The sequence below is a fragment of the Apteryx mantelli genome, chromosome 1, assembly GCF_036417845.1.
Source record: "Apteryx mantelli isolate bAptMan1 chromosome 1, bAptMan1.hap1, whole genome shotgun sequence".
Lineage (NCBI taxonomy): Eukaryota > Metazoa > Chordata > Aves > Apterygiformes > Apterygidae > Apteryx > Apteryx mantelli.
This window is the reverse complement of record NC_089978.1, coordinates 24,567,639-24,587,865: the sequence shown is the minus strand read 5'-3', so window position 1 is coordinate 24,587,865 and position 20,227 is coordinate 24,567,639. Positions and strand designations below refer to the sequence as shown.

The following is a 20,227-nucleotide window of genomic DNA, read 5'->3' as shown; positions in this document are numbered from 1 at the left end:
AAGCTTTTCACACCTCTGGAGCAGCAGGGGAGCGGGCACAGAGATACTGTTTCAAACGTAGCCTTGGGATAAAGAAGCCTTAGGCAAATCAGGGATGGAGAACGTCCAGTCTGCCTGGTCAGGCCAGATCGAATTGTGGGCTCTGAAGACCTGGCATCCTGGGAGCAGCTCCCTGGGAGTGCAAGGTGGCAAGTGTTCCCTCCAAGCCAACACACAGCCACCACAATTACAGCCATATCAAGCAGAGAAGGGATTCCCAAAGGCAGATAACACCACCCAGAAAACCATCAGAGGGATCTGAGTTCAGCCGTGGCACATGCACGCAACATGCCAGGGTTGTCAGCTGCATGCTGCCACCAATTCATGGGACAACCTACAACTGCTCCTACAGTGGAGCATCACTCAGAGACAACATGGCCAAAACTAAAGTCCATAAAGTCACTGGCTGACAAGGCTTGCTAGTCGTTCTGATCTACTCTAAATTAGTTAACCTGAAGGAAGAATAAACACATCTCCTTGAAAAAAGTGTCTTGGGTCATGTACCAAGACAGACAATGTATTAACATCACCTGTTCACTGATTTATGCTCAAATCTCAAATCTGATTTATGCTCAAACCTGCTGTAATGCAGCAGGTGAGGAAAGCTCTCAGCTGGCCACTCTGATACTGAAACTGCTATGTCTTCATTAGCTATTGGACAGGTAAGAACATGCTAACAAATGTTAATTTCTGCCAGCCAGAATGTGCTTTAAGCGCATCTATTCACCAAGAGCTGAGAAGCTGTTAAAGTACAGGCATCCCTTCCCTTCCTCTCTGCAAGATGGACTGACTGCAGATTTAAGGAAGGAGCTAGCCAAAGGGATTTTCAAATCTTGATGGAAAAATGTGACATATGCACCTAGAAGTATTATAGGCACTCAAATACCACTCTGCTTTTCAGTCTGCTTGAAGCATGGATGAGCAATCCTAAAGCACATTTTTAGGGTGAGCTACTAACTCAAATTTCAGAGACTTATGATGCAAAGTTATGATGTAAACAGAGTCTTCGTCAGGAGTCATAGTCTCCTAAGTGATGGCTCCACAGCTGTGCTGTGAAACCTAGAGCATGCACACTAGCTAGTGCTAGCCGTGGAGACGTGACACAGTCCCCTCAGCTCTCTTTCTAGTTGATCTTGCCTCTAGTGCCTGGCTCAGCTCCACTGAATGTAGCATTGATCATTCTGCTGTATTTGCTGAACCACCCAAAACCGCACTTGCTGTACAGAACAGTGTCTGATTCTGCTTCAGGAAAAGCACTGTTTCACCAAGGAATGAAAAGTTTCCCATTTGCGAAGCCTGTAAGAGACTTTGCTGCACTTCAGAATCAAAGGTGCCAGAGAAGATATTGTGTATTCAGCTAATCAGATCTAGGCATCTGGTGCCTGTCAGCATTTGAATTGCTCTCAGCAATGGGTTTTGACGATGGGGTAAATCCCCTCCACCTTCCTCCTAGGTCAGGGTTTGGTTTGTTCCTGCAGGATGCTCATACTTCTCTTGAGGTACTTCCAAGAAGTTGTTGCAGTTGCCAATGAGCAACAGAGAAGAAAAGTTCCCTGGTCACACACTCATTCCCATAGCTTTGGCCTGGAAATTGGGCAGGAAGGGCAGGACTGGGGCAGACATGTGCATTGTGCAGGTCTGGAGATTCTCCCTCTTGGTGTCTTTCTAGTTTGCCTTGCACTGCTGGTTTGGCTTACACCAGCTATGAATTTGGCTTGCCATACTTGGAGTATGTTCGGTCCCCTAGGACAGTAGACACGTGTTCTCTTTTGCATCAGCTTAAGAGGTTTCCCCACACCCTGTTCCAGCTGCACTTCAGTGCCCACTGTCTCTGATTTCCTTAAGTGTGGTTCTCAGTTGCTTCAGCAGAAGGGGATAGTTCAACACTCAGGGAATCCCCAGAGATTCCCCCTTGTCTGCCTCCTGGTGTTGAAAGTGCATCCAACTACTTTGGAGTGGGACTCTCTAGGCTCCCTTTTTTGCACTGCCTTTCTGGACCCTTTTGGTCTAGTCAAAACAGGTAGAGCAGCAGGAGATAACTCCTGCCATACTGTGGCTTGTTCCCCTGCACTAATTCTGTGGGAGTGTAGCCAAGTACCTCCTACATATCCTCAGTGCATGTACTAGAGCTGGTGAGAGGATTCCCATCCTCTTATTGACGCAGTGAGTTAGAGAGTTGCGCATGAGTGGTTAGACAGCTCATTGTGGGTGACCTCATGTAGCAGGAGCTGGGATGGGACTGTGGGATGTAGCATCTCAAGCCAATATAGGCACAGAGGAGATGAGCCCAGCTCACAGCAGGCAAGGCTTTGGACAATACAAGACAGATCTGATGCATCACTGAGGATCTCACTCACTTCTCAAGGTATGAATGGTTCCTATTTACCCTCTCTTTTGAAAGCATTTTTTTTAAAGTACCTTCCAACACAGATTAAACAACCCACTTCCCTCCCAGATGGGGAAAGACTGCCCTCGTGCTGGTGGATTTTGCTGTGCGTTCTGCCAGACAGTGATGTGGCAGTGCTCAGGAGGGGATTTCTCCCTGTCGCCTCCACTTCTGAATATATACTTCACAGGTAGGTGGTAAAGGAAACATCCTCATTTTTAAGCTTGACATTTTGGGCTCTGTCCTTTGCCATTTTACCTTCCTTTGACAGATTCAAATTTTAGTTCAAATCTGACGCTCTTCAGTTGATTTTAGACCTTGAGCTCCTGACATTACCAATATTCACCCTCATGTAGCTGCAAAGACATGATAGGAGCAGGAGTTTGAGACTGAGCATTTAAAAGACACACAAGTCATGAATTTATAGGCATTTCTTGGCCTGGTTAGCCCTTCATCTCTTTGAATCTGTTAGTAATTGTAACAGAGCATTTCAAAAGGGTTAAAAGAAACCCTCCAGCACAGGGAACAACATCTAGTGAGCCTTTGTACACTAGCAAGAACTGGCAGTGTCTTGAACTTCAGGGGTCAGATATATGAGCCAAGCTAGGCTGTATCACTTGAGGGACTCTGATGGGTGACTCATAGGCAGCCCGTTAAAGCTGTGTATGTCTGTGTATAGATGCTCACACATATGCGCCATACAGATATAGCCAATGTAGACAGAAAAAGTGCACAAATACTCAGCCTGTTGGTTATTTTGTCCTACTAGGTGCCAGCCCTGAGCAGTGAGTAGGTAAATGGGGTTTCTGTTGAAACCACAGTGACTGGAAAGTATATGGGTGCTGAAGGTTTACACAGGTTCCACTATACTGTCACCTTCGATGACATTTTCTTTGAGGTTTCATAGAAACCATCTCTGGCTCAGGAGTTACCTGAGCTGTAAATGGCTGGTGGCTGGGAGAGATATCATATACATCAGCCCTGTTCTTACAGTCTTCCCTAGATGTCTGCATTTGCTCACTGTCAGAGGCAGGATAGACCCTTGATTTGACCCCGTATAGTTGCTCTTCTGCTTCTGCATTATGTTTGGAGACATTCTGGGTTTGAATGACCCCACAAAAAAAGACGCCAAGTTCAGTCATGGGTCCCTGGTCTGTACCAGTCTGGCTAGGCAGCTCTGTGGACCTGCTTAAATCCCAGATCCACAGTGACAACAGGGCAAATAGAGCAAATTCCTCTGCCAACTTAATGCTCTGAAATCAGCTGGTACTTATCACTGGGCACATGGGTCTTCAAGAAGGAGGTTTTTGAGTGCTTGGGGTAAAGAGAATAATGTAGATCCCTTCTTATTCTTGAGCATATGGTGCCACAGTCATGTGGGAAAAACTATAATTTTTTTCTATAAAGTAGGACAATGTTGCCATGTTGCTGGCTTGATATGTGAAAGCATCTTCCATGTGCAGAGGCAGAAGGTGAGGATTTGGAGGTGCCAGGCCCAGGTCGCCAGAACTTGAATGAGCAATTTCTGGGAGTGCATTTATAGTCAGATGGTTCAATAGAGCCTGGAATAATTCAGCCCTGAGTTACAAGGTTAGAATGACTCTGTTATCCCTAACATGTCAATGTGATTCTCCTAAGCTGCTAGCCAGGGAAGAATGGCTGAGTCAAAACCAGTGTAATGGACACAGCTCTACTGGCACAAAATTGTGTATTGAGTGGTCAATAAAAGTTACTGACCAGCTGTCTGAGGTCTTGATCCTACAGACCCACCTAGAGATGTGACTCACAGAAGTGCTCCATCGACTCCTGCAGCTTTTGCACTTTCACGCTTTCCCGAGACAGGAGCACTTCACCGACAGGCTGGTGCCTGGCTTAAAAACACAAGGTTCATCACCCCCAAATATCATCTCTGCAGATTGTAACTGCACTGCCTGGGGTGCAGTGCAACCCAGGGCAAATGGCAAATCCTCACGGTGTTGACACCATCTCACAGATCACCCAGCTCAGATCTATTTACATTTCAATGTCCCTGATGACCTAAAGTTATGTGTCAGAGTAGCTCATTGCTTCATTTTAAGCAACAGCCTGGTACATAAGGCCATTTCTTGAACCTCTGGGTCTCCAGAGGACAAATGTGGTGATGGATTTTGGACCACTGCGTTCTTAATTGAAACTTAGCAACCCAAATAAAAAAGGAGATTGGGACCTCATTCGTAGGAAGCGGATCCAGCTCTAGTTACCATGACACCATGACAATCAACTTGTTTACTGCTTCAAGGTACAGTCTAAACATTCTTGGCATGTCATTTGCATAGCAATATCCAGAATGCTTTGTGTCACTCTACTGTATTTGAGCTCTGCAAATGCATTGAAAGGTTTCTTTACATGTATGCTTCACTAAAAAGAAAGAAAGGAAGAGAAAGAAGGAAAAGGCAGCTTTAATTTTGGTAGCATGTTTCATACAAAGTATACCCTAAATTTTCTGTGAAATTAAATGTAAGAGCTCAAGATGCTGGATAATCACATGTTCTGAGGAAATTGGGGAAGCAGTAGCTGAACAGAAGGTGGAAAACAACCTGAGAAAATATAGGACTCATTCTGGCAGAATATTTAAGTGTGTGCTTAATTTTAATCAGGTAATTGGCTGGAACACAGGAAAGAAAAATAAAAAGACATGGAGAAGTGAGAAAAGATAGGCTGTCAGAAGAGCGAGTAATCATAGTGGAGAGTCATCTGGGCTGTGTGAGCTGGCAGAACTGTAGAAGAACCAGATCTTGCCTCTGCAGGATGGAAGTGGATAGAGTAAAGGGGTGAAGGCGAATGGCAAGTGCTGGCTGGAAGGAGCTAATTGGTCTGAGGGGTGCATAAGGGAGAACTGCGTCAGGCCTCTGTACGCAGTGAACCAGCACAGTGGCTAGTGACACACTGGAATATCAGATGGTGCTAATTGGTGTGGGTCACCTGACTGGATCAAACCTCTGCTTATTCATCACTGCTGGCAGCCTGAGTGTTGTCTTCAACAGGAGCTGTGCAGGCAGGGCTGAGAGAATAACAGAGCCCAAGAAGGTGTCTGGGAGGGTGGTCCCAGGAAAAAGAGCAGAAGGTGGGGACGAGATGTGAATGTTGGGAGAAAACGGCTGAGAGCGTATCTGGGACCACAGAGCTGGAATTTGGGTCAGCCACACTGGTGGGAATGTCACCAGTCAGCATGAGGGGAGTTGGAAGCCTGAAGAGGTGCCCTGGGGATGGAGAATTATAGCTAATACAGGACACAAGGACTGCATAGTCAAAATATCACATTATATACTAAACAAAGAAAAAAAAAGGAATGATTAATAGAGTTATAAAAGACAAAAAAGACATGGATCACAACTTGAATCCAGCTGTTCCAAAACCAATTCATAACCTTGTTGCTTTAGCTGATGAGCTAAACAAGTAAAAATCAGTGGCAAACAACAAGAGTGAAATATCCATCTAGTGAGATATCTATCCTCTTCATATGCTGCACATCGTTATTTATTAACAATTTCAGTTCTTCACTGAAAATTCAACTTTATTCTTGCATATGAAACATCCATAATGAGTCTTTTGGGTTCTTTGAACATATGAGAATTGAACACCTGCAAACATTAGCACAGAATCAAATCTGAATATTTGTCTGTAGAGAAGTAGCACACTTAGATTGTATGCTGTGTCCCCCTTCAAGCAAGACAGCCTTTTGTGAGCGTGGAGTGAGGCTGACACAAGTCAGGAAAATGACAAAGTTAAACTGTTCCAGTACAACCTTGGAACAGGTCTGGGACACTCCATAGATGAGACACATGCCTACCATCTGCTGCATTCTCACTACCCCCGTTGTCATTCCTATTAGGATCCAGTACAGACTAGGAAAACTTCTGACACACCACCTTCCTCTGCACAATCATCATGATGTGGGCACAAATAAAAATATCAGTTAAATAAAATAAAATTTAAAATGTCAATTAATGCTGTTCCAAAAGGATCTTGTATTTATTAGTGCAAAGGTCAGAGAGGATACAGCTCTCAGGTATGTATTTTTTGTCACTCTTAAGTTAATAGATTCTCTGCCTAATTCGATCAATGTACCTCCTTTACACCATCTGATTTGTAGAGACGTTTTCCTCCTCAGTTATTGATTTCAATGGATTTCCTCTGGGTTTATATCATGGTAACTGCAAAACAAATATGATTTAAAAAAAGCAACACACTAATATACAAGATAAAATCTGACTAATTTTTCTGCTTTGCCTTGTTCACTGCAAACCACCCAAACACCCATACACATATATTGCAAGTCTATATGTATCATTGGATATTCTTTGTCATTGACTGGAAGCAGCTTTCTTAAAGGAAATAAGTGTGGTCCAGGACATGATGCAGTTTTGTAGCCTTCCCAGGCCAGGATCAGTCAGGTATGGGCACACAGTTCTTCACCCCAGGTATTTTAAAACTCTTATAATCAAACTAAATCCAAACACATTAGCACCTGCAGTCATTACTACTCTCTCTGTGCACTCACTGTGTCTGTCTGTTCCCCCTTATATTCAGGTGTAAACTCTCCAGTCAAGAACCGTAAGAGCATTTCAGGTGCCTAAACATATGTCTGGTACTATTTCAGATGCTATAAGGTGTCAAAGATATCCTCATCAGGCTGGTAGAAAGGATCTACCTACAACAGACCTGTGCCTTTCTAGAGCAGCAGCTGAAGGCCAGCAGCAAGCAGTAGACACCTATGTTTAAGCATGTGAACCACTTACCGTATGGCTGCACAGTGCCTAAGATAATGTATTCCTAGTCTGTATCTGATTTATTTTTTTAATAATAGGGAAGATGAGGAAGATAATAGGTACATGTCAGATCTAGGGACTGTCTCCAAGACATATTTTGTGTCTACTCTGATTCTTCTGATATGTTTTTCCAATTTGCTTTTTAAAGACCTGATCATAAATATGTGAGGAAAGTCTACTCTTTTCTATGCGTCTCTTCCTGGAGACAGGTACAATAGAAAATGTAAAAAGGAAAAAGGAAAGTTTGAGAAAGTCGTAGTGGAATGGTAAACTATCATGGAGGTGTCCTGAAAAGGTTGGCTAAGTCTATGCAGCACAAAGGGTCACAGATATAGAGTGGGCTGAAGCTTTGTTTTTTCCTTGCCCCATGCTTTCAGGTGGACAGCCCTGGGATGCCTGCACTTGAGAAGCTGTTACTACACAGCCTTGCTGTACACACCATTGGCCTCCAAAGGTCCTAGTCTGATTTTGCTGCTTGATGCTGGCCACTTGATGTTGCTATAAAGGCTTGCAAGGTATCTGATGGCTGATACTCCTTCATTTGGCAAAGCCAGATTTGAGCCATCCCATCCACATGGCAGGTGGACACATAATCCAGTCCTTGGTTAAGAACAGAGCAAGTTCAGAGCTTCTCCCTCACTGGGCCCTGGAGCTTGGCCAAAACCTGTGCTATGAGTCCATACAGTTTGGATACAAAGTGAGTTTGAATTTGAAAATGGGTTTAGACCCATACTTAAAATATAGAATAGTTGGTTAAGTGAAGCTGTTGCTGTGTTTCTTGGTGAAGCTGACATGCAGATTTACATGTGTGTTTAGATGAATTTAAGCATCAATAAGCATTAAAAAAGAGATTTGAGATTTTAAAAAATGGTATTCTTTTGTGCTGAAGGTATCCAGGTAGTAATGAGCAGCGATGTTTCTAGCAGTTACAAAACTGCGCTTTTTGCTCCTCACAGCAGCCATAGAGCTCTATCCAAAAAATGTTTTCCTACATTCACATGGTACTGTTCCAAAAACTCAGCTGTCTGCAGACAAATGATACAGATGTACAGTGTTTTTCCTGTGCTTCACCCAAAGCCTCTGGAAATCAATAGTGGGATCTCACCTATCATCATGGGCTCAAGGATGTGCCATGTCCCTTCCCATCCTGTTGGTCAGGGTGGCAGCGATACCCCAAGGAAAGTGTTCAGCAGCACATCACGCTTCATGATACAGCATTGCCATTTTTTACAGGGGAGTTTTTCGAAGACAGGAGGGGAAGCAAGGGCCCCATCTCACTGCTGTTCAGGGTGCCAGCCCCACCAGGTGGGTCCAGGGGAAGATAAAGCCCCTGTGCTTTCCACTGGTGGTTGCGGCACATGGACACAGCTGCAGCTCTGCAGGAGCTTCCGCCAAGTGCCCACATGGCCCCAGAAGCTGACATGGGTCCCTGCTTATGTATTGCTTTGAACTGCACTTTCAGCGTGACTGTGGGCAGTATTCCCTGTGCAAGGACTGCTCACTATGTACAAAAATAGCAGAGGGTGTGAAATGAACCTGAAGTAGTTCCTTCAGATCATGTTTCAGTGGAAATCATTCTTAATTTGAAATAGGAGCCACTAAAGTGGGTTTGTTATTTAGATTTAAGTCAATGTGGGAGCTCTGATTCTACAAACAATAGGGTATGCCTGCTGACTTAAATGCAGCAATTCAGTTGATCTTATTTCATAACTCTTGGGATTTTGATGCAGATTTGTGTGGAGCTGAGCCCCAAGTCTGAATTGTCAGTTGTGTGTCTTTGATAAATATGTAGTTACTATTCCTAGGAACTAACATGAAAACAAAACCAAGAGACCTTTTAGTCACACAACAAATGTGATGCTGAAACTTTGGTGAACTCTGTGATTTTAAGATGTTTCACTTCCTGATTTGAATTTAGCTCCACACCCAAACACTCACAAACATTTATGCCAAATCCAATGATTGCAGTAAAGCATAAACTACCAATAAAACTCCAGTGGAGCTTCCTGAAGTCTTCCAGGTAGGACATCTCCATCTACCTCCCTGTGAGGATGCCAGTTCTGGAGCCACGCCAGTCACATAAAGCATTAAGCAAGGAGACAGTGAATCACATAAAATTCAATTGCACTTATGAATGAAGGGTTTCTTCTTCCTTTAAATGATCATTGCTACTTCTTCTTTTAATTTTGATTTGGTGTGAATGAAAGCACTTCAGAGCCTCCTAAAATATATATAGAGTATGTAGTATATAGTAAGTAGAGTATATAGTAGAGTATTTATAAGGTAGTTGGCTGTCCAGCACAACCCAGTCAGTCCTAATTTAGCTACAGCCACATTAAGCAACAGTTACAGCCATTTGCTGTCATCATCACTGTCAGTATCCTAGGAGATTTCCTGATCTTGCATAATTAAGAGTACTTTGTGTTTATAGCAAAAATACTTTCAAAATTAATATGATTAAGAGCTAGCTAGTGCTGATATATATATCTTAAAATCATTAGAAATATCGTACAACATTTTACTTAGGGTATTTAATTAACACCCACATATATTCTAAAGTAATAATATTCACAGACAAAATAATATTGTCATTACAGAATCAAATGTCATAGTCTATGCTAGTGACTTACAGGATAAAAATAAAGCCTTACTATCCCAGGACATTCATAGGTAAGATTAATTCCAAATAAACAAAAGTAAAAGAAAAGCCCAGCTACACCTGACATAATGCTGTTACAAAGCAGGGACAATCAGTTTACTCTAAACACTAATTCAGAAACATGGGACCAGTTCGGAGTTAAGATGGTGTGTTAACTACAGATAAACTAAATTATGAAATTCCTGGGTTAATAATATTAGTTTTGTAGATATTTGCAGATATGAATACATGCTTTCAACTGTAAATCTATCTGACACAGCCTCTCTGTGGAATGAAGTGAGGTCTAAAGATAAACATAAAAGTCACATAAATATAAAAGCCAAATAATGCAAACTGATGTTTCAAACTTTCCCCCCCAGCTGCTCTAAGTACACAGGTATCCACTGTTGCAATGGTTCGTCAGTCCAAGCCCTTTTTTTTCCAGACGCTCAGCATTTTGCACTTCCACGTTTTGTGCCTGGACTGAAGAAGGGAGAATGGCTGCATACACAATGGGGTGGGGTGTGGGACACCCACATGCTAATGGAAAGGGGAGCCCTGAACAGCAGTAGCTTCCTCTGTTTTCTCTCCATTGCCAGTGTATCCACCTTCCCTCTGGAACACAATCTGTAAAGCCTCCATAGCATCTGAAGAATCTCTTTTCAGTACGTTATGGCAGAAATAATTCAACTTACTCTAGATAGAAATATGGTAGAAAAGTATATGCTGGAAAATATCAGAGCTTGCTTTTCTTTTTTTTTTTTCTTTTTTTTCTTTTTTTTTTTTTTTGTACATTTGCAGATGCAGTTCCCATTGCAACCAGGAGAAACTAGGCATTTTAGATGCTAAAATGCTTAAGTAACTTTTGAAAACCTGACATCAAAATGGCTAGAGATAGAAAGTTGAAAATTGGCATGTTATGACATTCACTTTAGCAGAGGTGCCCATGCTCTTCCCACAGCAAAATGACTTTAATTTTCCCAACCCCAGTGTCCTTGAAAACGACACTCTGAGCATTCGCTGTAATGATTTCTCACTAAATTAGAAAAATGCCCAACTAAGGAGGGATTATCTCTGCATGTGGATGTGGCATAATGACTGTCGAGTGCACTGAGAGCCCCTGTGGACTTTGCAAGGTACATGGGGTCTGCAGCAGAGGCCAGCCTGCATCAGAGAATATTAATGCTGTCTTCTTGGGGGCATCCATTGAGATACTCTACTGCTGTACTACTACAAAATTGTGCCATACTGAGGAATTCTCTTTGATACTTTACATATGTGAAGTGTCTTTTAGGGCTGAGGATTAGGTTGTGCCAGGCAAACTCAGTCCATAAAGGACACAGGCACATGTGTACACCCGCTCTCCAGAACATGTGTACCCACCAGGACGTTGCCACTGCAGATGCACCTTGTAGCCTGTGGCTGCTGTGCCTGCAGGGAGGATGCACTCGTGAACCTGAATCTGTAGAGCCAGCATGTCTCCTAGCTGCTCCCCAGAAGGAGCCCTGTAGCTCCAGTCCCCATCCTGCAGGTCCTGTGCGTGCTCCTGCCCGGGTTTCACAGCGAACAAAGAGCTAGCTGGGTGCCGTTGTCCCATAATCCTTACCACAAGGGAGAAAAACTGCCCCCCGCTCCCTCCAGCCAGCCCCAGAACAAGAGTGTGAGAGACAGATTTTTTTTTTTTATATCAGTGCTCGTGCCATGAAAGACCAGGATGATGTTGGGCAAGTGCTGGCTGACAAGGGTATTGAGAATTTCGACACAACCAGCACAATAGCACATCAATAATGGCACTAAAAAGTCCATCACTGGTGTTCTTCACATCCCACCACCAGCCAGCTGGCTCAGATCTATGCCACACAAAAGGCACCAGTAGCAATTACACGCTCTGGGTGCATGTTGACTTCAATGCCACCCCCCCCGTTTAATAGGATGCCAGGCCCCTTGCTAATGCCAGGTTGGGCTGTTTCTGTGTCTCTATTTTGCAATGACTTTTCAAAACAAGTCCAGTAAATCAGGCAGGAGAGGAAGCCAGGACAGGAAAGGCTGCAGGGCCCTGTCAAGTCAATTAGCTGTAGCGTACTTGGAGAGCTCTGTTCTGCTGAAACTGGGCCACAGAGGGAAGGTCCACAGGGAACCACATGGGGCCAAGCACAGTGTGAGTCTGGCTGACTGTAGCAAGTTCAGGCTCTTGTCCCTACTCCCTGGAGAAATTTCATCCCTCATCCACTGAATGTGTATAAACACTTCTGGGAGAGGGAACCAGCATGCCCCTGGCCACTGAGCATCCTTACCACCAGGCTGCACAGCTGTCCTGTCTCAGCCCAGCGATGCTGTGAGCCAGCAGGAAGGAGAAGCTGGAGGCCGGGACAAGCAGGGAGGCAGTGGGAGAAGGCAAGGCCCCCCAAGGAGTGGAGGGGCTCAAGCATTTTGCCCACATGCCCCAAATATGATACCATGGCACTCGTTTCATCTCATCAAGCCCTCACCATCCTTAGTACATACAGACAGAAGCGAATGCATGTCAGGATAGTCACAACAGGGCAGCAGTTCTGTGACCCTCTTCGGTAGCAGGTGGGCGATGTCAGGACCCAGGTGCTGTCCTGTGCCTGTCCTGCACTGTCCCGTGTCAGGGCCCAGCACCGTCTCAGCCTCTGTTCCCAGAGTCCCCCACCCCTCCCACTCACCCAGGGTGGCCAAGGAGGTCCACAGTCCCCTGCTTGCCTGTGGGATAGAGCCACCAGAGTCCATGAGTCTCCCAGCCCTGCTACCACTCATGGAGCTGCGGGGAGCTGTGAGGAGCATGGTGCAACGCACATGTTTTATGAACAGGACTTGAGGCCATCCAGGCAGTGGCAATTTTGCCAGCGACAGAGCTCTGCCTTGAACAAATTCGTCCCTTCTCCACCCTCGTTGCCTGGGGACCCCAAATCCACAGCTCCCCACACTGAGCTCAGTCCTTGCGCAAGGCTGCGTGGACCCTTTCCGCGGGGATTTTCAGGGAGGTACAGAGAGAAAGCACATCCCGGGGCAGCGCGTAGGGGAGCGAGGCTTCCCACAGCGCTGCTCCCCGCCGGGTCTGCAGAAAGGTCTTTCACCCTCGGAAACGGAGCGGATCCCCGCGCTGTGCTCAACCTCGGCGGCGGCACGGGCACCCCGGTGGCCCCGCACCGCGGGGCGTGCGGCACGACCCTGCAGCCGTGGGCAGAGAGAGGCCCAGCCCCGGCTTCGGGGCCGAGCGCTGACGGCGCCGCGGCTGACGGCGCCGCCGCTCCCGCGCAGTCCCGCGGCTGCGGCTCCGGCGCCGTCCCCGCGTGTGCGCACAGGGCCGTTTGCAGCCCCGGTGGGCACGGGGCGCCGAGGTCTGGCGAGGTGGAGGCGGGGGAGCTTAGGGCTGCTTTTCCGCGGGGTTTCCCCGCCGGGCAGGTGCGGGAAGCCGTTCGTGAAAACGGGTCATCCGCTTCCTCGACTGCAAAGTGCCGCCGCCGCAAAGCGCCGGGGGGCTGCTCCGGTGAAGCGAGGCGGCGCAACGCAGCCCGGCGGGCTTGCTGCCGCCCCAGCGAGCCCCAGCGCCGTGCCCCAGCGCTGCCCGCAGGCAGGAGCCGGGCCCCGGGGCGACGGGTGCCCGAGGAGGGCCCGGCGGCCGGGGCTGCGCGGTGCGGACGGCTACCCGGAGAGTGCCGGGTGCCCGGGGCCGGGGTGTTTATGTTCATCTATAGCCATACATACCGATGTGTATAAATGTTGTCTCTCTCTCCTGCAGACTTAGGAATGGCAAGGGGAGGCGGGAAGGGGAGCCAAAGGTATTCAGCCGAGCGAGGATTGATCCGGACCCGGCGCTTTGCAGCAGGTGGGGCCGGGACTCCCAACGAGCCTGCGGGGCGCCGGGCAGGGGGTCACCGCACCGCATACCTTCAAAAGGGGCCGGAGCAATGGAGAGCCCCCGCGGTCAGCGCCCGTCGCTGCGCCCCGCCGGGGCGGGCTCCGCCAGGCGTCCGGGCGGCTGCGGGCGGTCCGGTCCCGGGTTGCGGCGGAGAGGCGCCCGTCGGGGGCGGACAGAGAAGGTGCTCCGGGGGGCGAGCCGAGCCCCGCTGCCCGCGCCCGGCTTACGCCTGTGGACACCGAGAGGGTGCTTTCTACGTGAAGGGAGGAAATAAACCACCAAGGAGACTTTATTATCATCATCATCATTATTATCATCGCCATCGTCATTTTTTTTCCACATAAATAAATAAATAAATATCTCCCGCGGGGAAGGGGGGGGCGGAACGGGGACGGAACGATACAACCATAGCCGTGCGCCCGCAAGCGCCGAAGTCAAAACAAAATCGAGAACATTTGGGGAGGAAAAAGAAATTAATGATGATAACTCAAACAGCCCCCCACCCTCCCCACCCACCCGCTTTCGCCCTCCTCCGAGTTACCGGACGGAGTCCCGGGACAGCAGCCCTCCAGCCGCGGCCCGCACCGCCCGCCGCCGCGCAGCATCCGCGCCCGTCTCTGTCCGTGGGGGAGGCTGCGTGAGCCCTCCCTGGCCAGGGCGCTTCCCGGGGCGCGACGGGCTGTGCCTGCGGGGAGACAAGTGAGACAGCAAGCACTACTGGGGAACGCCTGGGTCCTAGGGAGCAGTTTATTTACAACAGGGCTCACGGACACCGGCCCTCGTGGCCGGGGACCTAGAAAGGCGAGAAAGTCCTTTGTAAATTACACAGATTATGCAAAACGGTATAAAATCCTTCCACTGCATGTCGGCACTTGAGCAGGCAGGACTCCCTGTCCTGCTCTCGCACAGTCCCTGGGGAGCCGGTGTCTGGCGTGCAGGGGCTAGGGGGTGACTGCGAGGCCTCTGTCGTCCTTCCCTGAGGAGGATGGAGACATGCGCAAGTCCTCGTCGTCCTCCGAGCACTTGGTGGTGGAAAGGGACGAGCATTTGCAGCTGTGGCCAGGGCCCCCGCCTCGGTGGGAGCTGCTTTTGCCTTCTTTCTTGTGCTTGACCCGGCGGTTCTGGAACCAGATCTTCACCTGCTTCTCGGAGAGGTTCAGGTAGGTGGCGATCTCGATTCGCCGCAGCCGGGAGAGGTACATGTTGGAGGCGAACTCCCTCTCCAGCTCCAGGAGCTGCGTGCTGGTGAAGGCGGTGCGCATCCGCTTGCTGCTCGGCAGCTGGCTGGACGTGCTGTCTGCGGAGCGGAGCCACGGTCAGGACCGGCCGGACCACGGCCTGGGACACCCGCGCGGCTTCTCGCTGCCGCCCCCCGACCGCTTTGCGGGGCCGCCGTCCCGGCATCCGCCGTGTCCCGCCGGGCGCGCATCCTGCAGGAGCCGCCGGGCCCGAGCTTCCCGGGGCCACCTCCTCCCCAGCTTCCCACCGCCTACGCCGGGCTCCCCCCGGGGGCGCCGTGACAGTCCCGGCGGGGAGAGGCGCCAGGACGTCCCGTCGAGGCTGCAGGGCGCAGGGCAGGGACCCACCTCGCGCCTTAGAAGGGGCCCGGGGAGGGAAAAGCCACCCGTGGGCACCCAGCGCCTCCCCGCAGCACCGACCCCGAAGGCGTACGGCTCTCTCGCCCTCCCGCCCCACGCGTGTCGGGGCTTACCCACGGAGATGCAGTGGAACTGCCGGGGGTCGGGCAGCGGGTAGGCGCCCTGGTAGAGCGCCGGGGCGTGCCCGACGCCGACGGCCGAGACGGAGTGCTGCTGGCGCGCCAGGGGCGAGTGGCAGTACTGGGAGCCGAAGGGGGGGAAGGAGGCCTTGAGGAGGGGGATGGCGGGCGGCGGCGGGTGCAGCTGGGAGGCGGTGACACAGAGCGGGCAGACGCAGAGCAGCCCGGCCTTGCGCGCGTGGCAGGCGCCGGCCGGCAGCGCCGGCAGCGGGTGCGAGGGGTGCACGGCGTAGGGGAAGAGCGGCGGCGGCGGGCTGCCCTCGCCCTTCTTCTCGCCCGCCTCCCGCAGCACCAGCGAGTCCACCAGGAAGGAGCGCGGCATGGCCCCGCGCAGCGCCCGCGCAGCGCCCCGCGCCCCGCCCGCGCCGGGACGCGCACCGCCGCCGCCCGCGCCGCTGGCCAGCCCGAGTGGTGCTGAACGGCGCCCGCCGGCCCGCTTTAAATAGCGCCCTCGCCATGTGATAGCGACGCCGGGCTCTCAATAGGCTTTCTGTGCCTCTTCTCTTGGCATTCACGCCGCACGCTCCCTCATTATTTCCCTTGTTAACTAAATGAACTGCATAATGTACCCTATTCTTGTCGACCCCACCCACGCCGTAGCAGGCGGCCTCTCCCCTCCTCTCCCTTTGGCGGGGTTATTTTCTCATTCTCTCGCGATTTAATATTCTTTTCTTTCTCTTTATCGCGCTCCTTCGCTTTCAGGCCAGCTTTCAGCCCGCTCCCCCTTGTTTATTTTGCCGGCTGCAGCCGCGCTCTCCGCCGGCTCCGGCTTCCCCGCAGCCCCCCGGCGCCTTTCCCACCTGTGGCACCAGGTCGGCTCCGCGCTGCCCCTGCCGCGCCGGCCCCCGGCCCCGCCGCTTCTCCCTCTGCCCTCGCCGCAAGGGCGCTGCGTCCCCGCTTTCCGCCCAGCGCCGTCCCCGGCTCCGCGTCTTTGTCCCCGGCCCCGTGCCGGCACCTGCCGCTCGCTGGCCCCGGTGCAGCCGGGAGTCCCGCACCCGCCGGGCAGCGGCGGGCCCCGGAGGCCCCGGGCAGAGCCGGGCTCCGACGGCTGTGCCGAGCCCGGCGGTGGCTGCATGGGCTGCATGGGAGCGCCGCGAGCAGCGCGGGTGCGCGGGTGCAACGTCGGTCCGCACTCAGGTACCGCTCCGCGCATGCAGCGCGCAGCGGGTGAGGGCAAATAGCAGGAGAGGCTCTTCGCCTACTCCGCATGTCTGTTTCTGTGTATACCTGGTTCCTCTCTGCTCTGCCGTAGCTGTAATATCTGTAATTACACAATTATGCTTCACCTGCGGGTGCCGTGGTGCGCGCCGGCCCCCGGCGGGAGCGGGGCCGGGGCGTCTCGGGCTGCGGGACTCGCCCGTCCCCGGCACCGACCCAGCTTAAACAGCCGGACACGCCGTGCCGCGCTTCAGGGCGCCGGGAATTATTTGAGGGCTTGGGGAAAGGGACTGACAGGGAAATGGCTTATTTCTCCCATACAATGCGAATTAGCATGAACAAAAAGGCGGTCTGTATTTCTTAGCATAAGGGGTCTGCAAAACTTAGCGTTGGGTCTAAACCGAGTTTCTACTTTTCCGTCTAAGCAAACGCGCACTCACTCTTCCCCTGCGTAGGGGCACACCGTCCGCCTCCGAGGTCTCGACGCTTGGCTCCCCGGAGCTTGTTGATTTTGTAGGTGAATAAGGAATGCTAACGAATAAGAGAAAAATATTCATCGGGTATGCGTTTTCTTCCCCGATCATCCTGTTTAATATCCGGGGAAAAGACAAACGCACTCGTCGACGGACAGCACTACCGTCAAAATGTGAGGCGATTTCTCCTTACAGAAACCTGCCCGCCTCAAAAATAAATGTATTTCTTCGAATGAAGGGAAGAATAGGAAGAAAAGGCTGGGAAAGAATGTAATCCTGTGTCTCTGGCTTGTATGGAGGCTGTTCTTCCTTGCAGTCGCATTTCTCGTTGGAATCTATGGGAGTTTTGCCGAGATACTATTGATGCCGAAGCCTAGAAATGTACATGTATATATAAATAAATGGGGAAAAAGAAATAAAGAACAAAAACGAATGCTAGCAAAAACTATGTTCCGCGATTATTTAGAAAGGGTTTCCAAGTGTCCTTCCCCTAAAAGCGTTATTGGGGGTGGGTTTTTTTGTTTTTGTTTATGTTTTTAAGGAGCTCGTAATTTAAAGTGTTTTCCACCTTGAGCTCGCGCCTGGGAAGGGGTAACTCTCCTCGCTGAGAAGTGGCCAGCCACCGAGGGGGTGTTGATTCTCCTCCTCAGCCTCAGAGGTTTATGCTGCCCAGGACTGAACCCCAGGGCTCCGAGCCGCAGGGAGCCAAAGGGTTAACAGCTCCTGAATGCACACCAAGCCCAAAGCTACTGGGAAAGAATATCCAAAAAAATAACCAGTTTTTTTTTCCAGCCGCTGGACCTTATTGAATGTCATTGAAGAAAGTTTTGAATGCCAGATAAAGAGAGGCGAATTAAAGTGTGTGACAGCAGAGGATAAGCAAACACAAAGAGAACTCTGTCACACTTTGGGCAAAATCCGTGGGCTTTTTACCAAGCCTCTTCGCTATGATTGAATTAAGTAATAGGAAAACATTTTCTTTCAGTTTAGAGCCATTAGACAAAAACTTCAAAGAGAATAACACTTTTTAATGTGCAGCCCAACAATGGAATCTGTTTTGTGCTGAAATGTTTAAATGGTTTGTTGTGCAACTGTGGGCTGAAATAACCCAGACTGCAGCAAAATAGCATCCTTCAGGCCGTTTTTATGAGAGCTTGAAACTAGCACAGACCTTTAATCCTAGTGCTTTAAACTAGCCCCCCTCTCCCGCCCCCAAAGCTTTTTTTTTTTTTTTTTTTTTTTTTTTTTTCCCCAGGGGTAAGCTCGCTTCGCGTGTTTGTCACCTCGGAGCGATCGCCACCAAACGAGTGCAGCGCCGGGAGCCGGGGCAAAGCCCTGCCGCCGAGGCGGTGCGGCTTGCCGGCGGGCGGCGGGGCCGGCGGCAGCGGGGACCCGCCGCCCCAGGGCCGCGGGGCGCAGCGGCTCGGCGCTGCCTGCCCGGGGCGCAGCCCCGCTCCGCGCCCCGCGGCGGCGAGGGCAGCGAGGGCGGCGCGGGAGGCGGCCCTGCTCCGCGGGCGCGCAGCCCGCACCGGTGCCGGTGCCGGTGCCGGTGCCGGTGCCGGCGCCGCCTCGCGCGGCCCCGGCGGAGGCTCGGTACCGGCCTGCCCCCGGGATGCGCCCGCGCCTGGGCCGCGGAGAGAGGGAAATGCGGGGTGGGAGCGCGCCCCCGCGGCCCCGCACTCGCTCCGGCTGCGCAGGGAGGCATGAAGTGTGCATTGACTGGGGGGAAAGGGGCACCGTCAATGAAGGGGGCGGCAGCTACCGTCGGCGGGGGGACAAGGAGGGAGAGGGCAGCAGCGTTAGCGCTGGCAAGAGGGGTGTCCCTCGTCTGCAGTGTGGGGCCACACCGTCGCTGTCGGGAGGGGAGAAGGGCCTCAGCACCCCTGCCTGGGGAGAGCTGTACGGACGTTAGCTGGAAAGATGTATATCATCATTTTGAGGTACCGACCATTGCTTTGTGGGATGGGTGACCTTGTCACCCTCTGGGGTACACACCATCAGTATTTGGGGGTGAGAGGATGCCATGCACCATCACTCCCTAAGAGATCATGGGGAGGTACATTTCATTGCGGGGGTGGACAGAAGCGAGTGTGCTAGCACTGCTGAAGAGAGACGGGCATCACTGTTTCCAAGGAGGCCATGACCTTGATAGTTGACAAGGGGTCCACGATTTGTGGGTGACTATAATATTACCCAGCCCAGACAAAGAATGGAGTTTCTAATGGCAACTACCAAAAGCTAATTAAAACCAACACTGAGTCAGAAACAGCACACCATATGGTGTGGTGTCCAAAGAATTGCCTTTCTGTGTTGGGCAAACCCACCCAGGAGTGTGTCAAGCCGATAAGGTACCTCTGCATCCCTTTAAACTACTTGTCCACAGAATGAATCTGACAACTTGAGTAAACTGAAATTAAAAAAAAAAAAAACAGTTTTATCAGCAAATTGTTTTTTGTGGCTATCATGTTTTCCTCACTGGCCCTTTGCTTCATTGAACGAGGCTAGCTGAATGAACAGATACCCAAAACATATTATTTATGACTTAAAATGTTCTCTGTACAGAATTAGTGATTTCCTTATGGACTCTTCTGCGCACTCACGTGACAGTGACTGCATGCTTAAACAGTTTTTCAGTGTTTGTTTTCACAGAACCTCTGAGGAAAGGTAGAACAAGCTCCTTTCTGCCCATGGACTATGAAGGTGAAGTGATGAGGGCTGGGACCTATTCAGGACGAACAGAATGACATTTTGTGGAGTGCTTGTGTCACTGTCTGTTTATATAAAACTCAGTGTCTAAGAACTGCAATGTATATTTTGCACTCCGACTTTAGTCAAACCTGGAAGAGTTCCTCATCCTCAGAGCCAGACCACAGGGAAGGGAAATGGACAATGAGATAGTGATAAAAATGCAAATATTGGGTATCTGCAGAAAAAAACAATTTTTTATCACTCAGTGATCCACTTTGCATTGCCTGTGAGCACCATCACAGAAGTAGAAATAAAATCCAGTCTAAACACAGGCCCTACCACCTCTGACCAGAAGCCCATATAGATCCATAACTTCT

At 50.4% G+C, this 20,227-nt stretch overlaps 1 protein-coding gene across 1 annotated transcript; it reads right to left on the bottom strand.

Moving 5' to 3' along the window:
• Positions 1–14,695: 14,695 nt before the first annotated feature.
• GSX1 (GS homeobox 1) lies at positions 14,696–15,853 on the bottom strand. The gene is made up of 2 exons (XM_067289655.1): positions 15,466–15,853; positions 14,696–15,051 (listed from the first exon to the last, which is right to left on the bottom strand). The coding sequence occupies exons 1-2, from the start codon at positions 15,851–15,853 to the stop codon at positions 14,696–14,698; spliced, it is 744 nt and encodes a 247-aa protein (XP_067145756.1).
• Positions 15,854–20,227: the final 4,374 nt, after the last annotated feature.

What these genes read in the sequence shown, in the direction of transcription:
- GSX1 (XM_067289655.1), bottom strand. Translation starts at nt 15,853, where the DNA reads ATGCCGCGCTCCTTCCTGGTGGACTCGCTGGTGCTGCGGGAGGCGGGC. An exon ending in GTTCCACTGCATCTCCGTGG is followed by an intron (nt 15,052 to 15,465) that starts GTAAGCCCCGAC and finishes TCCGCTCCGCAG; the next exon opens with ACAGCACGTCCAGCCAGCTG.